Source organism: Geotrypetes seraphini, chromosome 11 (assembly GCF_902459505.1).
Source record: "Geotrypetes seraphini chromosome 11, aGeoSer1.1, whole genome shotgun sequence".
Lineage (NCBI taxonomy): Eukaryota > Metazoa > Chordata > Amphibia > Gymnophiona > Dermophiidae > Geotrypetes > Geotrypetes seraphini.
In genome coordinates, this window is record NC_047094.1 from 5,476,488 (window position 1) to 5,501,517 (window position 25,030).

Sequence of the window (25,030 nt, forward strand, 5' to 3'; positions counted from 1 at the left end):
GTGAAGTAGGAAACAAACCAGTCCATGGCCTGGTCAGACAAACCGATTTCGTGAAGTCGAGTTAAAAGCAGGCTGTGATCTATAGAATCAAAGGCAGAGGAGAGATCTAGGGAAATAAGCAGTACTGATTGATGATGATCAAGATGGTATAGTATTTTGGTAGTAAGTCCTAGCAAAGAAAATTCTGTAGAATGACAATGATGGAAGCCAGTTTGATTAGGATGAAGTACATTAGTTTTCTCCTGTCATAGATGGGGACCAGTATGGATCACGTTGTACCTAACAGATTCCCAATGAGTGATCTGAAATGTGGGGATCCCTGTCTGGATCATAGTTGCTAAAGCCCAGAGGCAACTCCGTGAACAGCTTTATCTGTTTGAAATCTACTACTAGTTAAGTTTCCTACAGCATTTGCCTCTAGTACTTTTTCAAAGACTAAATAATCATTTCACACCACTCTATCATATCCCCTCTTGGTTCTCTCTCTTCTAGGTTGATAAACACTAACCTGTTAAGCCTGCCTTCATAAATGAGCTATGACTCTTCTCTGAACCTCTTTTCAGATGATGTGACAGTAATCCAATACAACAACAAAGGACTAACCCAATGTACAAAATCTTACAGTCAGACTAACATAGAGTATGACGGCAAAAAAGGGCCATCGGCCCACTCGAAGAACCCTCCCCTAAGCACTTCCTTGAAGCAATAAGGTCATACTACCCTTCATTAAAGAAATTTCTTTACAAACTCACATAACATTTCTGATCTAGTGGCAAAAGGATGGGCATTCCATGTGCTTGATGGGAAAATGTATACATGCAGAATCTCTTAAATCTCAAAGACTTTATAGATGGAAAATGTGGTGGTTATGTTCATATCCAGGCTAAAGACCCACTTCTTTTCCACTCGCTCTAAGGCACTCCCTTACCCCCTACTTGTCATATTTCTCTGTTCAGTAGATTATAAGATCTTCTGAACCAGGGACTGTGTCTTGAATGTTCTAATGTACAGCGCTATCGAATACCGCTTCTCAAAATATTGAAGTGGTTTACGAACAATTTGGAAGGAGGAAAAGAACGACAAGTCTTTACAGAGAAGTTGAAGCATGGAAAAGGAGAGCAACATGGGGTAGGGGACCACCAGGATGACTTAACAGGTCAGTGCCATAACATAACATTTGTATCCCGTATTTCCCTTCAGATCTATGCGGTTTAACAAAATAGAAAACTGCTACAACCACAGAATGAAATACAAATTCAGTCTTTAAAAAATTTCCTAAATAAATAAGTCTTTAGCAGTTTCCTAAAGTGTTGATATATAGATGATGAAAGTCTGCATCCCAAATAGCTGCTTGAAATGGCAGTAATCGGTTGTGATATCTTTTATAGAGGCAGCCTTTGGGCAATGGAAAATCAAAAAGTGTAGCTATTCAAGTGGAACGTCTGTGATGAGAGAAAATGAACTGATCTACTAAATAGGCTGGAGCCAGACTAGATATCACTTTCTAGCATATACAACCAAACTTAAACTGCACTCTTGTTTCCATAGGGAGCCAGTGGAACTCCCTATAGTAGGGCGTTATATGGTCCGGATTTTTTTTTTTCCCATTTAAAAGTCAGACAGATTGCTGTGTTCAGTATTAGTCAAAGTCATAAGAACAGCCGCTGCTGGGTCAGACCAGTGGTCCATCTCGCCCAACAGTCCGCTCAGGTGGTGGCCCCCAGGTCAAAGACCAGTGTCCTAACCGAGACCAGCCCTACCTGCATTCATTCTGATTCAGCAGGAACTTGTCCAACCTTGTCTTGAATCCCTGGAGGGTGTTTTCCCTTATGACAGACTCCGGAAGAGCATTCCAGTTCTCTACCACTCTCAGGATGAAGAAGAACTTCCTTACATTTGTATGGATTTTTTTTGGTTACCAGCTAGATGAGCAATATTGCAATAGCCCAGAATACTTAAAACAAAGGACTGAACTAAAGACAATAGACGTTCACTTAGCTTTTGCTGCACTTTTCAAATCGCTGTCTTGTGTAGTGCAGTTTACAGCTTTCAAGTCACAGATCAAGCAGGGAATCCACAATGCGTCACCTGCTGCCAAAAGCCCGGGTCTAATTTAGATATTCAACAAGTGAATTCAATCAAGAGCGTCTTTTGGTTGCTTGAACTTCTGCCATCCTGAACACTGAAGCTTTAGCTTTATGCCCGGGTTTTCTGTTGTAAAGAGGGTTTTTCCCTGGAGCGGACCAGTGATGGTCTTTAAATCTCCCTTTCTTAAGTCTTTGTACGTTAGGGAGTTATATCCTTTGGTAAAATATTTCTGTTTGCCGGTTCTGGAACACCCTGCGTTAAGTTATGACACTTTTCTTATGGTCTATTAGTTAGTACAAGTGTTTTTGCTCCTTTTTTGTCTATTTGACACTCTTTCTGTTCACCACCTTGCTACTTCTGCCAATTACATGTTCACAGTAACTGGGATGGTGGTACTCAAGAAGTGCAACGGGATGGTATGTGTTCAATGTCCCATAGCAATAACTTGATCAGCTAAAGATGGCATTGAATTGAAAAGCGAAAGGTCCAAAGCTGCTGATCAGCATGGGAAGGAAAACTAAACTGATTCAAGAGGGGGGAGATGCTTTGGCTCAGTATGGCTGTAGTGTTTAGGGCAGAAAAACCGGGTTGTCTGGCTGCCACATACCACAACATTTACTCCTAGTGCCTGCATGGAAGGCACAACCCCAGCTAAGACAGCAGAGAAGAGAACCTGCTGCTGCAGCTTAGCACAGGAAATAAGACTCACTTCTGTGCCTCTTTTAGGGGTACCAGATGTCCAGATTTCCCAGGACATGTTCGGGGGTCCGGACAGCTTTTCAAAAGCTGTGTCGGGCAGGGAGGACATCCGCACATGTCTGATGAGTAGGCAATGGGAGGGGGGGTGGGGCTAGGGCAGGGCTTGGGGGTGGGATATGGTTGGGGATGGGCAGATCTAGGCAGGCCTGGGGGCAGGGAAAATCCGAAGGATCCGAAAGGAAAATCTGGTAACCTTATGTCCCACAGCCCTAGCTAGACCAGCAGGGAGGAGACCCTGCAACTGCATCTTAGTGCATTGGAAAGGAGGGCTCGCTGCTCCAAATTGCTGTGGCCCATGTTAACTGGCAACATGCAATTTTTCCCATGGTCTAAGTGGAGAAAGAAAGGAGGAGGATGGCAGAGCCTAGGAACGTAAAGGGCAAACCAGGCTTATGTGACCTCAACCTTTAGATGGGGCTTTCAAGAAAGTTGATCAGGTGCTTCAAACATGGCCGCCAGAGTGATCTTTGGCTCTGGGAAGAGCAAGCGCTAGAAGGTGGTTGGAAGTTTTACATTGTCTTCCCTGTTTTGGGCATTCAGGGTAGAGGGACCATTTTTCCCTGTCAAATTTAGCAAGGTGGAATCGGGACAGGAAGAGTCTAGAGGCCTTCATAGGGATTATTTTTGTAGGGAGGTGATGGATAAGAGTTATTTCCAGACGGGGCCCAGTTTGTGGACTAGCTTGGCCTTGATTTCAGGGTAGAAGATCACTACTTGCATTTCTGGAAGAAACCGAAGGCCTGGCTGTTCACTGGTGCTAGACTGCTGCATTGCTGGGTGGTGTGGTGGAATTTAACTGTCACAGGTAGTTGGGGTGGCTTATGTTTTAATTTGGTATACGATTATAAACAGCATTAGGTAGCCTGTTCCTGGGTAGGTAATATATAAAAAATTAAATAAGTAAAAAAAAAAAAAAAGCAAACCCTTTTTCTTAAGGAAAGCATCTTCCAAGGCTCGTAAAACCTAGCTAGCACCTAATTTTTCCAGACCCGCAGTTGACCACAATGAATTCTAGTCTATTAGTTAGCTGACCACTCCCAGTAAAGGTTCAGGGTGACTCACAGTTATAATAAAAAAGCTGACAACATTATCAGGATTGTACAAATATATAAAACATATCCTCTATTAGTTGTAATTACAAATTCAGAGCTCAGTGAAAGGAAAGGAGTGCTGGTTGGTCTGGTACCTGCTTTGGAAGACCATTTCACAATTCAGCATATTAATATGGAGCATCCTAAACACTTTTATCCCCCTTTCAAGTTATCATTTAAAATCGGTTGTGTTTAGCGTAGGACTGGATCCATTACATATAGCTCCATTTGCTAACACTTACCCTCCCCCCTTTAAGAAAGCCATGGTAGCCCTACGGGCGTCTGAGCGATCACCGCAGCAGCAGCAGCTTTGTAAAAAGAGCCGTTAGTACAGACTACCCCACCCCTTATACGAAGCCGCGTTAGGCTTTTCGATTGCCAGCCACGGTAGTATTGGCTCCAGCGCTCGGAGCTAATATTGTCACAGCCGGTGATAAAAAAAAAGCCTACCGCAGCTTCGTGAAAGTGGGGTAAATTAATTAGCCTGCATCGTCTGCCACCATAGCTCATATTTCCACTGGCGCTGTGGCAGATAGCGCACATTAATGCCCGTTAACCTGCATCGAGCGTTACTGAAAGGGGCCTTAGTTCCCTCTCCCTTTGGGACTAGTAGGTTTTGAAGCATCTAGGGTTACTAGATGTCCGGATTTACCCACACATGTCCGGATGGGTTTTCAAAACCCGGCAGTTTGTCCAGGATTTGAAAAGCGCTGTGTTCGGGGCCGCATCTGGAGGGGCTCTGCACATGATGTCATCGTGTCACATCCGCACATGCACAGAGACCCTCTAGCCGCGGCCCTGAAGAGATGAGGTTTGTGTGGGGTTGGGGGGCAGAAAGGAGTAGGGAGGGCTGTGAGCGGAACGGGAAGGGGAAACACACATCCTCTTTTTTAAACAAAAAATCTGGTAACCCTACAACCAATTATTTGGTTGGTTTAACTAGGCAAACTGGGTACTATCATCTGTTATGTAAATCTCCTGACATGGTTTCTATAGCTTATAGTCTCTGTCTATACTAGCAGCTGCCTACGTCCACCATTTCATGTTCCATCTTGTCTCAAACCTTCACTCGTATACATAGAAAGACAAGTTCTAGACACTTTTTTGGCTAGATCTGGAGCATTGCTAATTTAAAATTAAGAAACAAAAGTACATTCTGATTTAATACAGGATTTTAAACATTTTAGCAGGAAGATGGAGTGGTTAAAAAGAGACGGGCATCACAGGATGGAGCACTTCCCCCTTTCCACCCATGGGTTGCTTTTCATAAGGGCGGGATTCAGGAATGGATCATTTGGAACACCGTCTTCTATCCATTTAACCAGCCTAGAAAGAGGAAAGCAAATAGGGTTAAATCAAGAGCAGTTTATTCCCAGAAACAGAACTATGACAATTAATCAACTGAAAAGTAAACTCAATAATCCTGTTGTGCTTTCATTTGATAGGGTTGTGATGGGTCTAAAGGATATTCATGCAGCACATCAGAGCATGAAACACATTTCTCCTTTAAGGTCAATGTCTCCGAATGGGTTAATTTTGCACCTACTATGACGGTAATGAACCTCACGCCTAAGCCAGGGTAAGTGAAGTATGATCTCCGTGGCTGAAATGTCAAGGAAATTGTACACTATGTCACTATTAATGTTTTAACAAGGAACAAAGAGTGCACCTATGGCAAACAAGAACTCCCACAGCAACAGGGTCATTTTCCCGGCTTTAGTTCCTATTCTGTGGTCTTCTGACATTTAAGGTTTAAAAATACATTTTAAATTAAATAGTATTTCCCCATCATACTTATACTTTCAAGGTGGAACATCCTGTTTTGTCAGATGCTTATAGGGAGATGTTAGATGTGGAGGAGGAGATACGAGATGTTTTAGCTAGCCAGGTCCAGATGGTTTTCATGTGGAGTTTTATTGAGCATTGGGAAAGGAATTGTTGCCCCTTGTGCACAGAGTGCATTAGTGTTTCTTTCAGGAGCATACTAGTTATGGTTCTTTTGCAGAGACATGAATAATTGGCGCACTTTGCACTTCAGAGACACCAATGCATAAAGTTTTGCGTGATTTGTTTGTCTTATCAAGTCCATTTGTTGTCCCCTGAGGAAAGCAACATTGCCACCGAAACTTGGATCCTAGCTGGGACTATGTCTGACATTTCTAATCAAGGACTTGTTGGACAATTGTCATTGTGTCAATAAATATATATGTAACGGTTGGTTGGTACAGACATCATCTCTCTTGCCTCTTCTTTGCTGGTTTGAGGTAGAATGAAGACCACCAAGATGGTATTGATACCAAAAATTAATTATATTTTATATTATATAATTATATTATATTATATAGGGACTTTAGATCATCTGTTATTTTTTTGTCCACTGATATTTAGTTTTTGGAAGTCAATTTGGGGACAAATAAATATTGTTTTAGAATCGGATATTCCCTTAACATATGAAGCCATAATTTGTGGTACTATGTTACACGTTAACCCTCCCCTTGATAAATATAAAAGCCGTCTTTTCCTGGTTTTGACTGGAATAGCTGTTCAATTGATCACGAGAAATTGGAAAAGCCATGATAGATTAAACTACACATTTTAGTGGACAAATGTATATAATACATACAAATATGAGAGAATGAATGCAGAATGTTTGGGGTCAAGTGTTTCATTTAACAAAGTAGGGAGTCCATTGGCTTTATTTGCTGCTTCACATTAATGGTTTATGTATTCTTCTTTAAGTTTTTCCTTACACATCCGGGGTGGGGGAGGGAGAGGTATTTGAGAAATTGATATTAATTCTTCATATCAATGTAGTAAATAAAGTTGTATTATATTATTAATAATTGATAGAAGGGTGGGTGGGTAAAGTTATGGCACTATATACTAATTGTATAAAATGGTGTAATCTCTGTAATATTTTTCTGTATTCAATCAAATGTACTACACTGTTGTAGTTTTTAAAATAATAAAATTTTTACCAAAAAAAATTATATTTTAAGTATGTTACCATTACTTTTCCTGGCAGCTTTTTATAAGTCTCTGCAAAGTATTATTTCAAAATTCTTCTGGCAAAGACGTCCTCCTAGGGTTGCATTGTGGAAGTTACAGCAGGTTAAGGAATTGTTAGGAGTGAATTTACCAAATTTGGAACATTATCATTAGGCCTATAGTTTGCGACAGGGGCGGTTATTGGCTTACAGAATAAGCCAATTTGGCTAGTGCTAGAAGAATCCATACTGTCACCCACTCCCTTATCCTATCTGGCAGAAATGAGCCCATGTTCTAAGGGAAAGCGATTCCTTGTTATGATCTATGGCTGCTTTCCAGAAGCTTCAGGAGTTCAGGGGAAGCCATTTTGGTGGGAATTATGTCTGAATTCAAGAGGGCCTGGGATACGCATGTGGGATCTCTCAGCGAGAGAAAGAGATAATGGTTACTGTGGATGGGCAGAGTAGATGGGCCATTTGTTTTGTTTTTTATTATTGTAATTGTGTTTTGTAAATTTTATTCAGTTGATTTTATTTGTTTATTTTAAAAAAATTTATATTCTGCTTATATTACATGCATTAGAGATTTCTATTTCGCCATTACCTTGCGGTTCAAGGCGGATTACAAAAGAATTTAAGGTTGGTCTGTTACAAGAAGAGATCAGTGGTCATGACAAGTGAAGGTAGAGAAGAGGGTGGGTATTTTCAGAGAGTGAGGAAGAAGAGAGGTGGAAGGAAGTATTCGAGATGTTCAGATTTAATCAGGGATTTCATGAAGAGTATGGTCTTTATTTCTCTTCTGAATAACTTGTAGTCTGTGGTTGTTATCAGTAGATTGGAGATATAAATAAATAAAAGGGTGAGGCAGAAGAAACATCCTAAAATCTAAAAAAATGCTTTTACAAGCCAAGATGTTTTGAAGGACTTCAGATCTTGAAATGACTTTAGTGAACCATTCAAAGCATTCCCTATTTGAGGCCCGACCAGAGAGATTGCTGTCATCCATGGAGTTTTTTTATAGTGTACTTCATTTGGATGTTCAAGTGATAACCTCATTGCTGACTGTGAACACTTTTTCAGTGCTTGCATCACATACCATATATTACCTGATGTATAACTGTCAGAATTTTGTACTTTGCCTTTTGAATTAAATTATACAAATATTTAAACAACAAAAAAACCAACAACATACACAGAGGACTTAAAAGGTGTGTGGGGGGGGGGGGTGGAGTCCTATGTAGCACCGTGAGATGTGATGGTGGAGAGACGGCCGGGTCACCTCCTATCCTGGGTAGAGCAGGTCTCTAGGCAGAAGGTGTATGGTGTGGGGTGTTCATGTGCTCGGTAGCTACTCACTCAGGTATAGACTTGGAGGACATTTCTCGCTTGAAAGCCAGCTGATGTTTCAGACTTTCCAGTTCTTTTTTCATCTGGGGTATATCTATTTCATCTTCCTCCATGATGGCAAATTTGAAGGCCTCTTTTTCTGTCGCAGTCAAATATTAGCTGAAATGCAATGAGACAAAGATCAGTCAGTAAAGTTCAGAGTTTCTTAAATCCACTTTGGGGAGAATGAAAACAATTTTTTTGGAGAGGACCTCCTAGTCCGCAGACTGCCACTCTTCTTTCTAAGAAACCTCTTGTAGAAGTTCTAGCAACAGACCTCACCACTGGAAGGTAACAAAGAGCAGAACAGCTGAAGTCTTGTCACCCAAAGATAAAATCTCTGCTTGTTGGAGCCTCCTTTAGCTGGTGGAAAACTGCGGGTTTTATAGAGACTACCATTCTTATGTTAGGTACTTGGGACCAGGGTTGGCCACTGTTGGAAACAGGATACTGGGCTTGATGGACTTTCGGTCTGTCCCAGTAGGGCAGCTCTTATGTTCTCATTTATCCTAACCAGACAGTTAGGAAAAAAACTGTAGGGAATCACATGATAAACCTTTGATTTTATCATTGGAAATTTCACAATAACTTATGGGTTCTCTTTGTACTTCTACATGACCATGTTAACCTTTCACTTTCAAAATAAGGTGATGTGGAGGGACATTTTCAAAAGAATATCCAAGTCAGAATTGGGACACCCTGCTCGTAATGCTCAAAAAAACCGTCCATCTCACGGCCATTTCTGAACAGAAACAATGTCAGGATTTCCCGTTCAGAAATACGTGAGAAGGACGTTCTTGCAATGAAAACATCCAAAACGACCAGCCATTTTCCAAAATTAAATGTCCAAAATAGGAACGCCAAAAAAGCAAGCACAAAGATGGCGATCTGGCATAATTTGTAGAAAATGTCGTTGCCGAGGGCAACCTAGCAGTTAGTGCAGTGGACTCTAAACAACAAGACCCGGGTACAAATCCCTTATTGGAATGTTGATCCTGTTTGACTATCTGCCTGGTCCTGTGACTTGGATCGACCACTGTTAGAAACAGGAGATTGGGCTAGATGGACCATTGCTCTGACCCAGTAAGTCTGTTCTTAAGAACAATTAAAAGGGCCATCACACTTGCAGGTGCTGTAGGTATTTCTGCTTTCCAGGAAGGCTCACGTATTTGTAGTGAAATGAGAGTTAAATTGGGTGTTAAACCCAGGTCCTGTTCTTTAAAGTCCATTGCATTGACCACTAGGCTGCTCCTTGCACTTGTTACTCTGTTAAAAACATGATGGTAGGTAAAGGCCAAATGGCCATAATCCCTGAAGCGGTCATAGATCCTGGTATCTGCTCTCACTTTCACTTCTTATGGGAGGTGGGAGGAGCTCAGTAACCACTGGGGGATGAAGGAGGGATTATGCCTTCAGCCCTCCAGGGGTCAGCTGCTCAATCAGGGCACCTTTTTGTATCCTAGATGTGATTGAAATAGGTCTAGATAAAAACATCCTTCTTTTATGCCCTGGATGTTTCTTCCTGTTCCATCATCACTGAAAGACGTCCTCATTTTGGACCTTTCAAGTTTATTTAAAATTTGATTATATCGTTTATAATACTTCTAAGCGATGTACACTTTACAATGGGGTACATTATAATAAAATAAGAATACATCTCAAATCACACAAGGACAGACATGATACGACAGGGAAAAGGGTTGAACTACAATCATTATAGTAAAGAAAGGAGTCTAGGGCAGTGTTCTTCAACCACCGGTCCATGGACTGGTGCCGGTCCACAGAAATTTTCTGCCGGTCCACAGGGCCAGCACGTGCATCAGGCCCAAAACAGTGTTCTTCAACCACCGGTCCACGGTGCGATCGATGCGGCGTTATCTTCGAGCCAGCTCCCTCTTCAGTGCACAAAGCCACGGGCAGTGGCTCCTACGCACATCCTGCATCTGAACTGGAAGCCTTCTCTCTGACGTTGCAACATCAGAAAGAAGGCTTTCAGATGAGGCACGGGACGCGCAAGGAGCTGTTGCCCACAGCTTTCTGCACTGCATCAGTGAGGAAGAGGGAGCTGGCCTGAAGATAATACCGGGGGCGGCATAAAATGGCCAGGTGGGAGCAGGCCAGGCATAGCATGGAGGGAGGGAGACAACAAAGGTAGGAGGGAATGATTTTATTATTGAATTTAGTGATTGAATTATGTCAATTTTGAGAATTTACATCTGTCAGTGTGCTTTATATAGTTTAATTTTGTGGTTAACCATTATGTGTTGTTAATAAGGTTATACAGTATTGTGTATCTGAAAAATGAATGGAAAAAATAGTGTTACAATTAGTACTATTATGGGGGCAGGGTCTGGGGTGGAGATTGGGTAGAGATGGGCGGGGTCTGGCCCACGACTTAGCCCAGTGTTCTTCAACCGCTGGTCCACAGATCGATGCTGGTCCACAGAATTATTATTTTATTTCTGTCGGTCCATAGGTGTAAAAAGGTTGAAAAACACTGGTGTAGGGAAGCAATTCAAGGGCTGACGGGGGGAGTCTCTGATGGCTCCTGAGTTGTAGACTTCTTTCTAAAGAAGTATCGTACATTCCCTACTCCCATCCAAAACACCCCCCCAACATGCCTTCTTGCTATCTGGATGAATTGCAGTGTAAAAATAGCCAAATTCTGCCTTTCAAAAATCATGGTTTAGATGTTGTCGGCAGATGAATGGATTTTTTGGGCCGTTTTGAGATGTCTATCTGCTTCAACTGAGCACCTGACAAGTGATTTCCAAATTCCAAGACAATGTCCTGCAAAGGACGAATAGAAAGATAGACTGTAATTAGATGATAACTAATGGTCTCATCTATTGTTGCTGGTCTGTTATGTGATGGCAGAAGGGGGTAGTGAAGGATTGGTGATGGTGTTTTTAAACCCTGCTAATGGGCTGACAGAAGGGGGGGGGTGTTGATGGATTGAGCCCGAGAGGTTACTTCCGCTTCTAGCTTGAGGATCACCAGTCCTTTAGATGGCTTTTGGCACTCTTGATGGAAAAGTGCTTTGAAACATCAAGACAATTATATCCTTAAAGAAAATGAGGACAGAAAAGAGACACACTTGGGGTCAGATTCTATAAACGGCGATGGCAGCTGCCTTAAAAACAGCCGCTGATCGGGCGTCAATCACACAACAGCACCATTTCAAGAATCGCAACTCTGTGAAAGGTAGGCGCCAGGGTTTTAAAGACTTACGTTTCCAGCGCCTACCTTTCACACTCAACGCCACTTCAGGTGATAGCCATGCCTACACTGGTGTTAGGCTTCGTAAAGCTCCGTCATAGCAGCGATGAAGGTGCCATTTTTCTAGGATTTTTAATCAGATTTTTACTTAAGTTAGGTACCAGTAGGACACCTAAGTTAAGACACTGTTTATAGCATGTGGGCCTTAATCTCTTTCTCAAGAGAATCTTCCAGCACGTTATCCATATAAATAAAATGTAATGAACCATCTTAATGGTAAAGTTGAGTTCTAAGTTCCAACTCTGCAAACTGCTGTTAAGAGAGAGGAGGCTCTGCGAATGCAAATAGGAGCTCATTATAATCCAGCAAGATTTTTATAATGTTGGATTCAATCAAAGTATTTGGATGTCTTTGGTACTTTCTGGCATTCACTTAAAGATAATCCATCGGTGAAGAGAAGGTGGTAGAAAATTCTAGCAAGCAAAAGATCTTTATATATATAGTAGTTTTCCAGCAGTTAATGTGGGGGGGGGGGGGGGGGGTTTCTTCGACTGAATAATTAAATTTTAACATATTTAGTCTTGCGATACTTAATGGTGTACAACCGCCACAAGATATTTTTTTGCTATCTGCAGGAGAGAGATAGTGGGTGGCAAAGATATTTAGTTCAAATAAAATTTGGATTTGACCCAGATGATTAAAACTATGGAGAATCAGGTTGTTCTAAAGCTAAATTATTGGTTTTATGTTTGCTGCAGGTTGTGATTGAGTATTAAAACAGTTTTTACACAAAGGAGATGTACAGAACTCCTTTTTGGGAAGCAAAATGTATATAGCACTTTTCTTGAGCGTGAAGAATTCTGTTTTCTGTTTAGGTGTGCAGTTTTTCTTACAGTTGCCGTACATTGAGAGATTTGAGAAACTGGGGACATGATTGAAACATTCAAGATAATGAAGGGAATAGACTTAGTAGATAAAGACAGGTTGTTCACCCTCTCCAAGGTAGAGAGAATGAGAGGGGATAGATTCCGTACAAACATAAGGAAGTTCTTCACCCAGAGTGGTAGAAAACTGGAACATTCTTCCGGAGTCTGTCGTAGGGAAAAACACCCTCCAGGGATTCAAGACAAAGTTGGACAAGTTCCTGCTGAACCAGAACGTGCGCAGGTAAGGCTAGTCTCAGGGCACTGGTCTTTGACCTAAGGGCCACTGCATGAGGGATCTGACGCAGCAGCGGCAATTCTTTTATTCTTTAAGTGAGGCTTTGTGCGTGTTTGGCAGGACTAGAGATATCATGGTTTCCGTGTGATTGGCATGGGTACGATCAGGGGTTCTGTTTTTTTTGTTGTCATGGGTAGGGGTGTCAGAGAATGTGTGTGTATTTGATCTGGTTAGTAAAGATGTAAATAGGGTTACCATATGGCTCCAGAAAAAAAAAAAAAGGATGGATTGAGATATCCGGGTTTTACTTCCATTGAAAGCCATATGGTAACCCTAAACATAACATAGCATAAAAGTTTATTTATATGCCGCAATACCTTTCGGATCAGTAGCGTGGAATATTGCTACTCCTTGGGTTTTGGCCAGGTACTAAGTACTAGTGACCTGGATTAGCTACCGTGAGATTTTTCAAACTAAGGGGGACCACAAGTACAAGGGGGCACTCGGAGAAATTGAAGGGGACAGGTTTAGAACAAACGCTAGGAAGTTCTTTTTCACCCAGAGGGTGGTGGATACATGGAATGTGCTTCCAGAGGCTGTGGTAGATAGGAGCTCTGTACAGGGCTTCAAGGAAGGCTTGGATAGGTTCCTATAGGACAAAGGGATTGAGGGGTATAGATAAGTGTAGAGATGGGTTATAGGGATAGGAGTAGAGGTAAGTTACAGGAATAGGAGTAGAGATAGGTTATAAAGCTAGTCAGGGACCACTGCTCAGGCAAAAGGGCCTGATGGGCCGCCGCGGGAGCGGACCGCTGGGCGAGATGGACCTCTGGTCTGCCTCAGCGGAGGCAACTTCTTATGTTCTTATGTGAGAACAGGGCTTGATGGGCCATTGGTCTGACCCAGTAAGGCTATTCTTATGTTCTTATGGTTCAACGCGGTACATAAAAAATAATAACTGAACAAATCCAATGAATACACAGCAGTTAACATTTCTTAACAGCTCATATCAATACTCACTAAATTTAGAATACAGATAAGTTACCAAGTCCTCCTCGGAGTTAGATGTCACATCTTGTACATGTGCTCTGAGCAAAAGGGGCTGGATGGTCAACGATAGCAGCAGAAAGGGATCAGGTGGTGATGGTGGTGTCCGAGGCTGCAGCAGTAAAGGGATGATTGAGATGGTGCAGGGTAGGGTTACCAGATGCCCAGGAAAAGCCAGACATGTCCTCTTTTTAAGAGGATTTTCAAAACCCGGCAGTTTTTATGGGTTTTGGAAGGCCCCAAGCTTGAGATCGCATCTGGAAGTCCTCCTAGCATGTGTGGATGCGATACGATGATGTTCCAAATATGCGCGAATGCATGTGATGTCATCGCATTGCATCCTGCATGCTCGGAGGCCCTCCAGACGCAGCCCAGACTTGGGAAGAAGAGATGAGGTTTGGGTGGGGGGGGGCGAGGTTGGGGCTGGAGGTGGAATGGGATGGGGCCACGTGTCTTCTTTTTTCAGTGAACAAATCTGGTAGCACTAGTGCAGAGGGTATCTGGATATCGCAAAATGAGTGAAAAGATCATGGGGGATGAGTGAGGAGATTACAAGATGGAGTGTGAAGGAAGAACATGAAAGAGGATGTCTAGATTGGGGATGTGGGGAGGGATCAGAGAGGTGCAGTCTGTGAATAAGGTTATTGAAGATGTGGCTTCTGAAGATGCAAGACGGTGAGTAAGAGGATTAGAAAGGGATGCATGAAGAAAGTGATGGGATTCAAAAGGGTATGGGAGAGCAGAGAATCTGAGGGAGTTTGGGGTGATAGAGTGGATGAAGGGATTCAAGATGGGGAGAAGGGAGAAAGCAGACCAGTGATGGTGTTATGAGGCATGAATGAAGATAGTAGGCAGGGAGAAAGTAAGGGAATCAGAAGGGTGCTGGGGTTTGAGTAAGGGGATGGGGATCTTTGGGAGATGAGGACTTGTTCCTTCCCACTCCAGGATCCCCTTTCTCCATCCTTCCCTTTCCCTCTCCTGCCTCTGCTCCATGATTCCCCTTATCCTCCCTAATACTGCTACTATTTGTCATTTCTATAGAACGCTGTAAATTTAGCATGTAATAAGACAGTCCCTGCTCAGAACAGCTTACAATCTAATATAGACAGACAGGACATATAGGGATTGGGGAGTTTCTTGCAGAGAGAATGAAAAGATGTACATGAGTGTCTTATGGCAAGAGGGAGTTAGGAATTGAAAGCAGTCTCAAAGAGATGGGCTTTTAACGTGGACTGGAACACTGCCAGAGATGGAGCCCACTGTAGGTTTTCAGGCAGTTTGTTCCAGGCATGTGGTGTAGCAAGATAGAAGGGACGGAGTCTGAAGTTGGCAGTGGAAGAGAAAGGTACAGATAAGAGGGGCTTGCCAATGAATGGAGTTCTCGGGGAGGAGCATAGGGGGAGATAAGTGAAGAGAGATATTGGAGGGGCTTCAGAGCGAATGCACTTGTAAGTCAGTAAGAGGAGTTTGAACTGTATTCAGAAATGTATGGGGAGCCAATGAAGTGACTTGAGGAGAGGGGGAATGCGAGAATAGTGGCTTTAGTGGAATGTGAGTAATGCAGCAGAATTTTGAACAGATTGAAGGGGAGAGAGATGGTTGAGTAGAAGACCTGAAAGAAGCCAGTTGCAATAATCTAAGCGAGAGGTGTTGAGAGTATGGATAAGGGATTGGTAGTGTGCTTGGAAAGGAGGGGTCAGAGAAAGGGTGGACGCTGGATGGAACGGAGAGTGAAGAGAAGATAAGGAAAGCAGAAACCAGAGATGACAAAAGATAGAAAAAATATTTTTTTTGTTGCTTTAGAATAAAGTGGTATTGTAGCTGTATTGATAAACATTTATAAATAGAAAATGGAAATAAGGTAATCTTTTTACTGGACTAATTTTAATACTTGTTTTTACTAACTTTTGGAACCCAATAGCTCCTTCCTCAGGCAGTGGCATACCAGGGAGGGGGGGATCGGTCTGCCCAGGTGCAGCTCCTCTGATCCCTTTTTATATAGAGGGGGAGGTGTTAAACAATGATCGGCCCCCGAGTGTCACATACCCTAGGTACCACTGAGTATGAAACCAAAAGAAACTGAATAAGGACCATTTTGCAGTTAGTGCTGTGTTGCATTTTACACAGAAAAGTTGTGTAGAAAACAGCTCTGTGCTTTAAGCTTTTTCTAAAGGGAAAGAGTTTTTAAAATTTTACATGGAGTCACCGATAGGTCTGTTAAAGCAAGTGCTATGTATATGATATAGGTCAACAGAAAGGATGTAGGTGATACCTTTTTAAAATTATGTTGACTGATCCTTAGTTCCACATATCTAAATGGACTAGCATGAAAATAAGAACAAAAGAGTTGCCCTACTGGGACAGACAGAAGGTCCATGAAGCCCAGTATCCTGTTTCTAACATTGGCCAACCCAGGTCCCAAGTACCTGGCAAGAGGGGTACAGATAGAGAACTACTACACAGGTCCTAGACCTGATGGGCCACTGCGCGGGCAGACTGCTGGGCATGATGGACCTCTGGTCTGACCCAGCACAGGCACTTCTTATGATCCCAAAGAGTAGCAAGATTATGATGTCATAAAGCCTCATTCCAACAATGCCTAAGAGCCAACCTCAGTGATGTCACAATGGCTCGACTATCCTAGACTTGGCTCAGATAAGAACATAAGAGCTGCCATATTGGGACAAACCGAAGGTCCATCAAGCCCAGTATCCTGTTTCCAACAGTGGCCAACCCAGGTCCCAAGTACCTGGCAAGATCCCAAGTAGTAAAACAGATTTTATGCTGCTCATCCTTCCACAAGTCCATCTTAAGAATGCCTTATGGAATTTTGTTTTAAGAAATTATCCAAACTTTTTTAAAACCCTACTTTGCTTCTCAAGACGCAGGAAAACAAAATTCTCTGTGTATGAGAAGGACATTTCAGACTGTGCCAAGCTCTTTATTTGAGGAATAAGTATGTCAGAGTCTATATAAGGCATGGTCAAGTTGCTGTATCTGAGAGAGCACCCCAACGCTGGTTGTATTCTATAATATTGCTAATCCCCCTACACAATATATCCAGCACACAAGCTCTCCAGGTGTTAATTTTCATTCAGTCATGTCAGTCATTTCCTGAGGCAGGGGTGTGGGAAGGGGAAAAGCCGAGGAGGAAGGTTCATTTATCCTCCACAGAGATCTAGAGCCTACAAAAGCACTTCTGGTAATGATATGTGGGATACCCCACAGCCTTGATAAGGACGGGGGGGGGGGGAGGGGGTTAAATGAAACAGCAGCAGCTGGAGAGTCAGGGTTCAATGTCTCTTCCCACATAGAGTTAAAAGAAGGCAACCACTGGAGGGAGAGCTTTCGGGGAAGAGAAATGCACCTGGTTCCCCTCTGAGGAATGTACAGAGCATTTTTTGGCAGATACTGAACTGAATGAATCATCAAGCACAGGACTTGTGGAATCAAACGATAAGTCTTTATTATAATAATAATATCTTTATTTATATCAGTTCAAGATGGTTTACAACAAGAGAGGCTGCATGAATGCAGCGAAGTTACATCGTGAGCATGAAGTAGGAAGAAACAAACAACATCTCTCCTACAAAGCAACAATATTGAAATTTTAGTAGCAAGGGAGGGATTGGATAACCTGCATACTAGTATGATAGTGAGGGACTGAAGGAGGTAGAAAGTGAAACGGGGGGGGGGGGGGGGGGGAAGTCACGAGGCTGTTTTCAACTCCTAACTCCCCATCCAAAATCTTGAAGGTTGTTAATGACACAGCTGAGCGAGGTGTTTAATTGATAACTGACTTTGCCGCTGGCATCACCAGAGACCCAGCGAAGAGTTGACTAGCATCGCAGGCTTTATCCTCGCTCAAGAAGGCATCGAGTGCTTGGAACGCCATTGGGAGATAACTCCACCAAAGTTTACGTGTTTAGCTATTAGCAAAGTATGTCAAATTTCTGTTATTTCCCACAATAAAGTGCTAAAACTTTTGCAGAAAATATCTTTTTATCAATGTAACAAACGTTATAGCTATAATGCCAAGAAATTTGCTCCAGCGACTTTTAAGAAAAATGGAGCTTTATGTAATCGGTGGCTTTGAGTGACCCCAGGATGGGCTTTAATATTTTTTTAAAAATTATTTTCTGATCAAGCACAATGCAATCCATGGGGAAAAAAACTCAATTCACACAGTTTTTCCAACTTTAGGGTTTTCTGGACAAACTTACCGCCTCTTTTACAAAACCACGCTGGTGGCTGGCGTGCAGCAACAGCCCCAAAGCCCTTTAAATCTCTGGGCTTCGGAGCCGTTAGCACAGGGCAGCCGCTAGCACGGCTTTGTAAAAGAGGCCATTAATGTAACAATCTTCCCATGCTAGTGCAATTTTGAAAGTCTGTATACAGTCTCTTCCTCTGTAAACCGCTCTGAATTGTTTGTGGTATATAAAAATAAAGTGATTATTATTATCTCTCCCAGTTAGAATATACATAAAGCTTCAGATTATTCAGTAAACTCCTGCTAAACTCCTATTTGTAAAAATGTGATCGAGTCACTCCTGCATTGATAAGTCTTCACTGGTTCCCTGTACTGGTCCACATTCTCGTTATTATTATGTATATGTTTCTTGAATTCCAACCTGATTTGAATACTGATTTGGAAATCAAACTCCCACATTCACATTCTCTTTAAACTGGCTCGTATAGATTCATATTTAAGATGAAGCCACTCTGGAATATTTACTTGGACTGTTTTCAGGTTTTCAAGGGCCAGATACTCCTGTCGTGCAATTTTCCCATCATTTCCCAGAGTTTAGCGAATTGTACTTGTTATCAGGTAGTCCAATTGTGGCAATCCTTGCCTTCTGACTTAAGAGCTTCCACCTCTTACTATTTCCAAACTTCCTTAATCTTTTTTTCCCTTTTGTCTTTCTTCTCTTGTTATCCACCTGGAGCAACTGTTGGTGGGAGTTCAGGAATTCAAGAGCTTTACATTACCTTATGTGGTCTTGTATTTGCATTTCTGTTAGCCCAGTTGTTCTTAAGCCTGTCCTGAGATAGATTTGCATGCCTGTCACCTCTATTATTTGCAAATCTGTCTCATGCATATTAATTATGTTCTTAAAATGATGTTTTAGTTTTTAACCCAATGTTATTATTTAAAGTATGTATTGTATTGTTTTTGCTCTTTTTTTTTATATATATATATATGATGGATGTATTTTAAATTGTTCATCACTTTGAAATATGATTAAGCGATTAATCAAGAGAATTATTAAACTTGAAACTTGAATTAGGGATACCTTGAAAACCCCACCGTCTTAGCTGGTTTAAGTGCTGACTCTGCCCCCAGAATAAAAGATTTGCCTTGGGTTCGGCAGCAAGTGTCCAGTTAGGTGCCAGAGGTGATTTAAATGGCCTTCTGCCATCCATTTGCCTAGAGGTGAAATTCAGTGCTAAGCTCTTAACGTCTCTGCTCCTCTTGCCACCCACCCACTTTTTATACTTCTAGTGTAGTGGAACTGAGTAAATCCCTGGTCAAGTCTTCAAAGAGCCCAAATCCTTTGAATATCAGGCCAAGGCATTTCAGGGGCTACTGCACCTCTTAGCCCCTCATTAGCAAGTACCCTCCAGGGCAGCTTGATTCAAGGGAGCTCAGAATGGTTTACATGAATTTATTCAGGTACTCAAGCACTTTTCCCTGTCTGTCCTGGCGGGCTCACAATCTTATCTAACATACCTGGACTGATGGGGGGGGGGGGGGAATTAAGTGACTTGCCCAGGGTCACAAGGAGCAGCGTGGGATTTGAACCCACAACCTCAGGGTGCTGAGGCTGTAGCTTTAACCACTGTGCCACACTCTCCCATTCTATCAGCGCCACAGCTGCCCACGGCAGAGGAGAGTAATATGCGCTGTGCCAGCGCTTTCCAGTCCGGTCAGTGCTACACACACCTACCCCTCCTGACAGCATGGGTGGTAACCGAATGAGGATGAGGAGGCATACTCAAGGTCTAGTGTGGACACATCAGCAGCAGGTCCTAGATGATGGAGCAGAGCCATACAGCATCCCGGAGATTTCTTTGAATGAGAGGGCAAGGACACCAGCACCTCAGTGAGTGATGGGGACTCTGAAAGGATATTCTCAGCATGTGACTTCAAACTCCTGAGGCAACCAGAGGTGAAACAAGTGGCCTTAGTTGGGGTAGAGTTAATTGCACTGCCAAAGGGGAGAGTGTGGCGCAGTGGTTAAAGCTACAGCCTCAGCTGCTCCTTGTGACCCTGGGCAAGTCACTTAATCCCCCCCCCCATTGCCCCAAGTACATTAGATAGATTGTGAGCCCACCAGGACGGACAGGGAAAAATGCTCAAGTGCCTGAATAAATTCATGTCAACAATCCTGAGCTCCCCTGGGAGAATAGTATAGAAAATTGAATAAATAAATAGTGTGAAAAGTTTCAGAGCTGGTATTGTGATGTCATAATGCCTCTTTCCACCAATAAGAGCCAAGCTCATCAGTGATGTCACAATGGCTTGATTGTCCTTTACTCAGCTCACTTTTACTAAGTTTGATTTCTAGAGTGGTGCAGTGGTTAGAGCTACAGCCTCAGCCCCCTGAGGTTGTGGGTTCAAATCCCACGCTGCTCCTTGTGACCCTGGGCAAGTCACTTAATCCCCCATTGCCCAGGTACATTAGAGAGATTGTGAGCCCATCAGTACAGACATGGAAAATTCATGTGAACTGTTCTGAGCCCCCCTGGGAGAAGGGTGTCGAAAACTGAAGAAATAAATGGTCCTTAATATTGTGGGTATTTATTTGAACAGAGCTGGAAAACCACTGGGCTAAGTGTGAAGCTCTCGGATGGAGTCTGCCCCAACTTTGTGGATTGGGCTGAGAATTTTGTGTTATCTAGTTACGTGCGTAGTGTTTGGAACCCGCTGAGGTTTTAGGTGGGTTATACGTTTTAAAAAAATACACGAATGAAAGAAACTCTGACTGTGGTGTTTAAGGTTACGCTGTGGCTGTGAAGATGTCCAGGGCTGGGTGTTTGCAGGATAGTTCCAGGAATTATCATTGTGGAGTTGAATAACAAAATCTGGGAAAGAAGGGATTCTATGGGAATTGTTGGGGGGGGGAGGGGGGGCAGGTTAAATGGCTTAATGTCTTTGCACCAGCCCCGCCTGGGAGAAGGGGGACAAGAAAATAGGGATGAATTGTCTTGCAATGGTTCTCTCTACTCTTCATGATGGCAAATCCTAGGTGAACCCCCTGCCACACAGCCCCAGCTGGGTCCCCCCGTGATTGATGGCTTTGTGCCTCTAGTCTAAGGCATCTCAGCACCTGGACCATCCATCCCGCTAAGCCTCTCCTAAATCCAGCATCCTGCACCTTGCAAAAGTGACATCCTGACTCACTTCAGGGAACTTGGGTGACCCGTCCAGACCTTCCCGACCCACCAAGGTTTTGCTCAGCCACTTACCTCGGCAGCCCCGGCTGACACCAGTGGAGAGATCCTGAGCCCCAGCCTTTTAATGCAGGGGTTGGGCAAAGCTTTGCATTGCAGGATGCCAACCAGAGCGACATCATGACATCTGCACCGCCCCCGATTTCTTGAGACTTTGCCAGGCCAGGCTTAGGATTTGCACATCTGGAACTACGGACATCGCCCCCAGCTCCAGCCCGGGAAACTTACCTGCAGGTCCGCCTCGCACCCCTTCCCCAAAGCAGAGCCCCGAGCTCGCCTTCGCCACGCTTGAAAGGAGCGAAAGCAAAGCCGGCCTTGCAGCAGAGCAGATCCAGGCGGAGCTGCCGCCCGCAAGCCTGGCTTAAATGCCTTCAGCTGCTCGCAGACAGACTGGCGGCCGTCGGGCTTCAGGACGCGGAAAAAAAGCCTCATTAGTTGCTCAGTGTTTTTGTCTTTCCTAATTGCATCCCGGGGGGCTACGGCAGCATCTCCGGGGAAGGGGGCGCAGCCGGGTCTAGCACCCAAAGCCCGACCTCGGGAATTGATGAATCGCCTATTATACGATACAATTAAACTGAGGGGACCAAAACAGAAACCAAGAGGATAGAGGGTGAAATGCAATAATTTCAGAAAAGAAGACGAGGAAGTCCTGGATTGTGGAGTAAAAGCGTCTCTTTTTGATCTGGAAAAGTTACCTATTTAGGGGGGCACAAAACTCTACTTTCACACCAAATGGCCAGTTTTACACCCAGAAAGGGAACTGGGTACCAATGCAGGGGATTCTTTGCTTCCTGGGCCTGATGAACTGGAAGAAAGTCCAGAGTAACCTGGACGTGAAGGACCTCTGGTTTCCCAGCCCTGTCCTGGAGGACCACCAGCCAGTTGGGTTTTTGGGATAACCTTAATGAATATGCATGAGAGAGATTTGCATATAATGGAGGTGACAGGCATGCAAATCTGCTCCATGCATATTCATTAGACTGGCTTTTGGTCCTGCAGGACAGGACTGTGAACCAGTCTGCTCTTGGCTTTCTTTATGTTTTGCTCACCTTTCCATCCTGTGGCTTTCATTCCCTCTCATTCTTTTGAAAGTGCATCTTTCTGTGTATATATATATCCCTATTTTACAAGCTCTGATCACAACCTCCTTCTTTCTTCTGCTTTTTAAATATTACTTGAGTTCCTTAAAATATGTTTGCTGGAACCCTTGCTTTTAAATCATCTCATCTAACAACCCCTGCCTACTTTAAAAGTGCTTTAGGGTTAATTTGTGTTTCTGTTCAGTATCAGAACTCAAGAAAGCAGAAGATAAAAGACAGAAGATCTCCGAGGGAGAGGAGGGATTGTATGGCTGAGCAGGAGGTGTGGATGGGCAGATTGAATGGGCCATATGGTTGTTATCTGCCATGGTGTTCTATGTTTCTATACAGAAAATTGTGCTCTACAAGGCAACACCAGTGCTCCTATTCTGACTTTCTGCTGATTTATTCTCAGCTATGGTATGAATTTATTTATTTAATTCGATTTCTATCCCGTTCTCCCAGTAGCTCAGAACGGGTTACAAGTCAACATTCATAGTGGAATACATTTGGACAGTACAATGAATATACAGCAACTTAAGTACAAGTTAAGACGAATGAAGAAGAGAGGGCAGAAAGGAAGGGGAAATTTAAGGGGGTGGGATGGGGGGTTGATTGCAGTTGGAATTTTAGTTGAAGAGGAGGGTCTTCACCATTTTCCAGAAGGTCATCAATGAGTTCTGTAATCTGATTTGCGGGCAGAGTTGATTCCAGAGTTGGGGGATGAAGTGGCTGTAGGAGCATTTGCGGGCAGTTTCAGACAGGAGAGACCTTCCTGGGGGGGGGGGGGGGGGGAGATGCATAGGCGTTTCTCCGTTTCAGAGCCGAGGAAGTGGGTGGGGATGTATAGGGTTAGCTTGGATCCCATGTAGGCTGGGGTGGTGGCTTAAATTATTTTATGTTCTATTACCAGGGCTTTGAATGCATAGCATTAGCTAATTGGAAGCCAGTGCTCTGCGCAGAGGGCTGGGGAGATGGGATCGTGGTAGTTGAGATTGAGAAGGAGGCAGATTGCTGCATTTTGTACACGCTGGAGGCGTTTGAGATTTTTTTTGGCCACTCCATTAAATAGGGAGTTGCATTAATCCATCCTGGAGAGAACATAGGCGTAGGTCTGGTTTGGAGATGTAGGGTTTGATCCTTCTCAGTTGGCAGAGGTAGTAGAAGGAGGTGGAAACTACTTGCAAAATGTGGGCGGACAGGGACAGGTGGCCGGCTAAAGTTACTCCTAGGCTGTGTACCTGATCTGCTGCTGTTAGTGAGGTGGAATCCCAGGATAGTGTTGGGCGTGTGTAGTGTTGGTAGTTTTTCCTGATCCATAAAAGTTCGGTCTTGGAGGCGTTCAGCTGTAGTTTGTTTGTCATCCAGGTTTTCATGTTAGAAAGGCAGAGTTGGAGGTTGGCGATTTTAGTTTACACCTCGGGACACACCCACCCAGTCAGGTTGGTCCTCAAGGTTCACAGGTAGGCCAAGGTGTCAGGATATTCACAATGAATATGCATGAGAGAGATTTGAATACACTGCCTCTTTGGTATGCAAATCTTCTCATGCATATTCCTTGAAGACATCCTGAAAATCCAAGATCTGGATTGAAAACCTCTGGTCTAGATCAGTGTTCTTCAACCACCGGTCCATGGACTGGTGCCGGTCCACAGCTGGCATGTGCATCGGGCTCAAGATAGTGCTCTTCAATCGCCGGTCTGCTGTGCGATCAATACCTTTGTTGTCTCCTTCCCTCCATGCTGTGCCTTACCTTCTGGCCTGCTCCCGCCTGCCCATTTTATGCCGCCCCTAGTGTTATCTTTGGGCCAGTTCCTTCTTCCTCAGTGCTGCAGTGCACAAAGCCGTGGGCATCAGCTCCTACGTGTGTCCTGCGCCTGAACTGGAAGCCTTCTATCTGACATCGCAACGTCAGAGGGAAGGCTTCCAGATGAGGCGCGGGATGCATGTGGAGCTGCTGCCCGCGGCTTTGTGCACTGCGTTAGTGAGGAAGAGGGAGCCGGCCCGAAGATAACACTAGGGGCGGCATAAAATGGGCAGGCGGGAGCAGGCCAGAAGGTAAGGCACAGCATGGAGGGAGGGAGACAACAAAGGTAGGGGGAATGATTTTATTTAAATTTAGTGATTGAATTGTGTCAATTTTGAGAATTTACATCTGCTGTCTGTGTTTTGCACTGTTCAGAAGGAAATGCATTTGTTTCTTTTTCTCTGGGGTTGTACTGCATGCAAAGTCTTGCATCTTAGGGTTTGTTTGTATATATTAGTACTTTTAGTTTTTGGTCCCGTATTTGCATAGGGGTTATCTGTTCTGATAGGAATGAATGTTGAGAAGCATACAGTCTGCTTTGTGTAGTTTAATTTTGTGGTTAATAAGATTATTGTATGTGTGTGTGTATATATGTGAAAAATGAATGGAAAAATGGTGTTACAATTAGTACTATTATGGGGGTGGGGTCTGGGGTGGAGATGGCAGGGTCTGGCCCACGACTTAGGCCAGTGTTCAACTGCTGGTCCGCAAAATCATTCTTTTTTTCCGCCGGTCCATAGGTGTCAAAAGGTTGAAGAACACTGGTCGAGATCACACACAGTAGATTTATGGCTTGCATGGGTATTATCTCTGCTCCCAGCATTATAGATTAAGGAATTATGAATTGCGAAAGGTTTGCAATATTAATGATTTTAGAAAATCCTTTAATCTGGCAGCCTGTACCATCTGGTGTTCTATAGCATAATCTGATCAGTAAAAATGCATTTTGGC

At 43.5% G+C, this 25,030-nt stretch overlaps 1 protein-coding gene across 3 annotated transcripts; it reads right to left on the reverse strand.

Moving 5' to 3' along the window:
* Positions 1 to 3,804: 3,804 nt before the first annotated feature.
* Positions 3,805 to 21,512, reverse strand: GNG13 (G protein subunit gamma 13). 3 transcript variants are annotated; one of them, XM_033962651.1, is made up of 3 exons: positions 21,422 to 21,512; positions 8,282 to 8,431; positions 3,805 to 5,264 (listed from the first exon to the last, which is right to left on the reverse strand). In XM_033962651.1, exons 2-3 carry the CDS (start codon positions 8,383 to 8,385, stop codon positions 5,159 to 5,161), a joined length of 210 nt encoding a protein of 69 aa, XP_033818542.1. In that variant the 5' UTR covers positions 8,386 to 8,431; positions 21,422 to 21,512; the 3' UTR covers positions 3,805 to 5,158. The 3 variants fall into 3 exon arrangements, with proteins under 3 accessions (XP_033818542.1, XP_033818541.1, XP_033818543.1); XM_033962650.1 differs by lacking the exon at positions 21,422 to 21,512 and adding an exon at positions 21,209 to 21,260; XM_033962652.1 differs by lacking the exon at positions 21,422 to 21,512 and adding an exon at positions 13,712 to 13,731.
* Between the last annotated feature and the right edge of the window lie 3,518 nt (positions 21,513 to 25,030).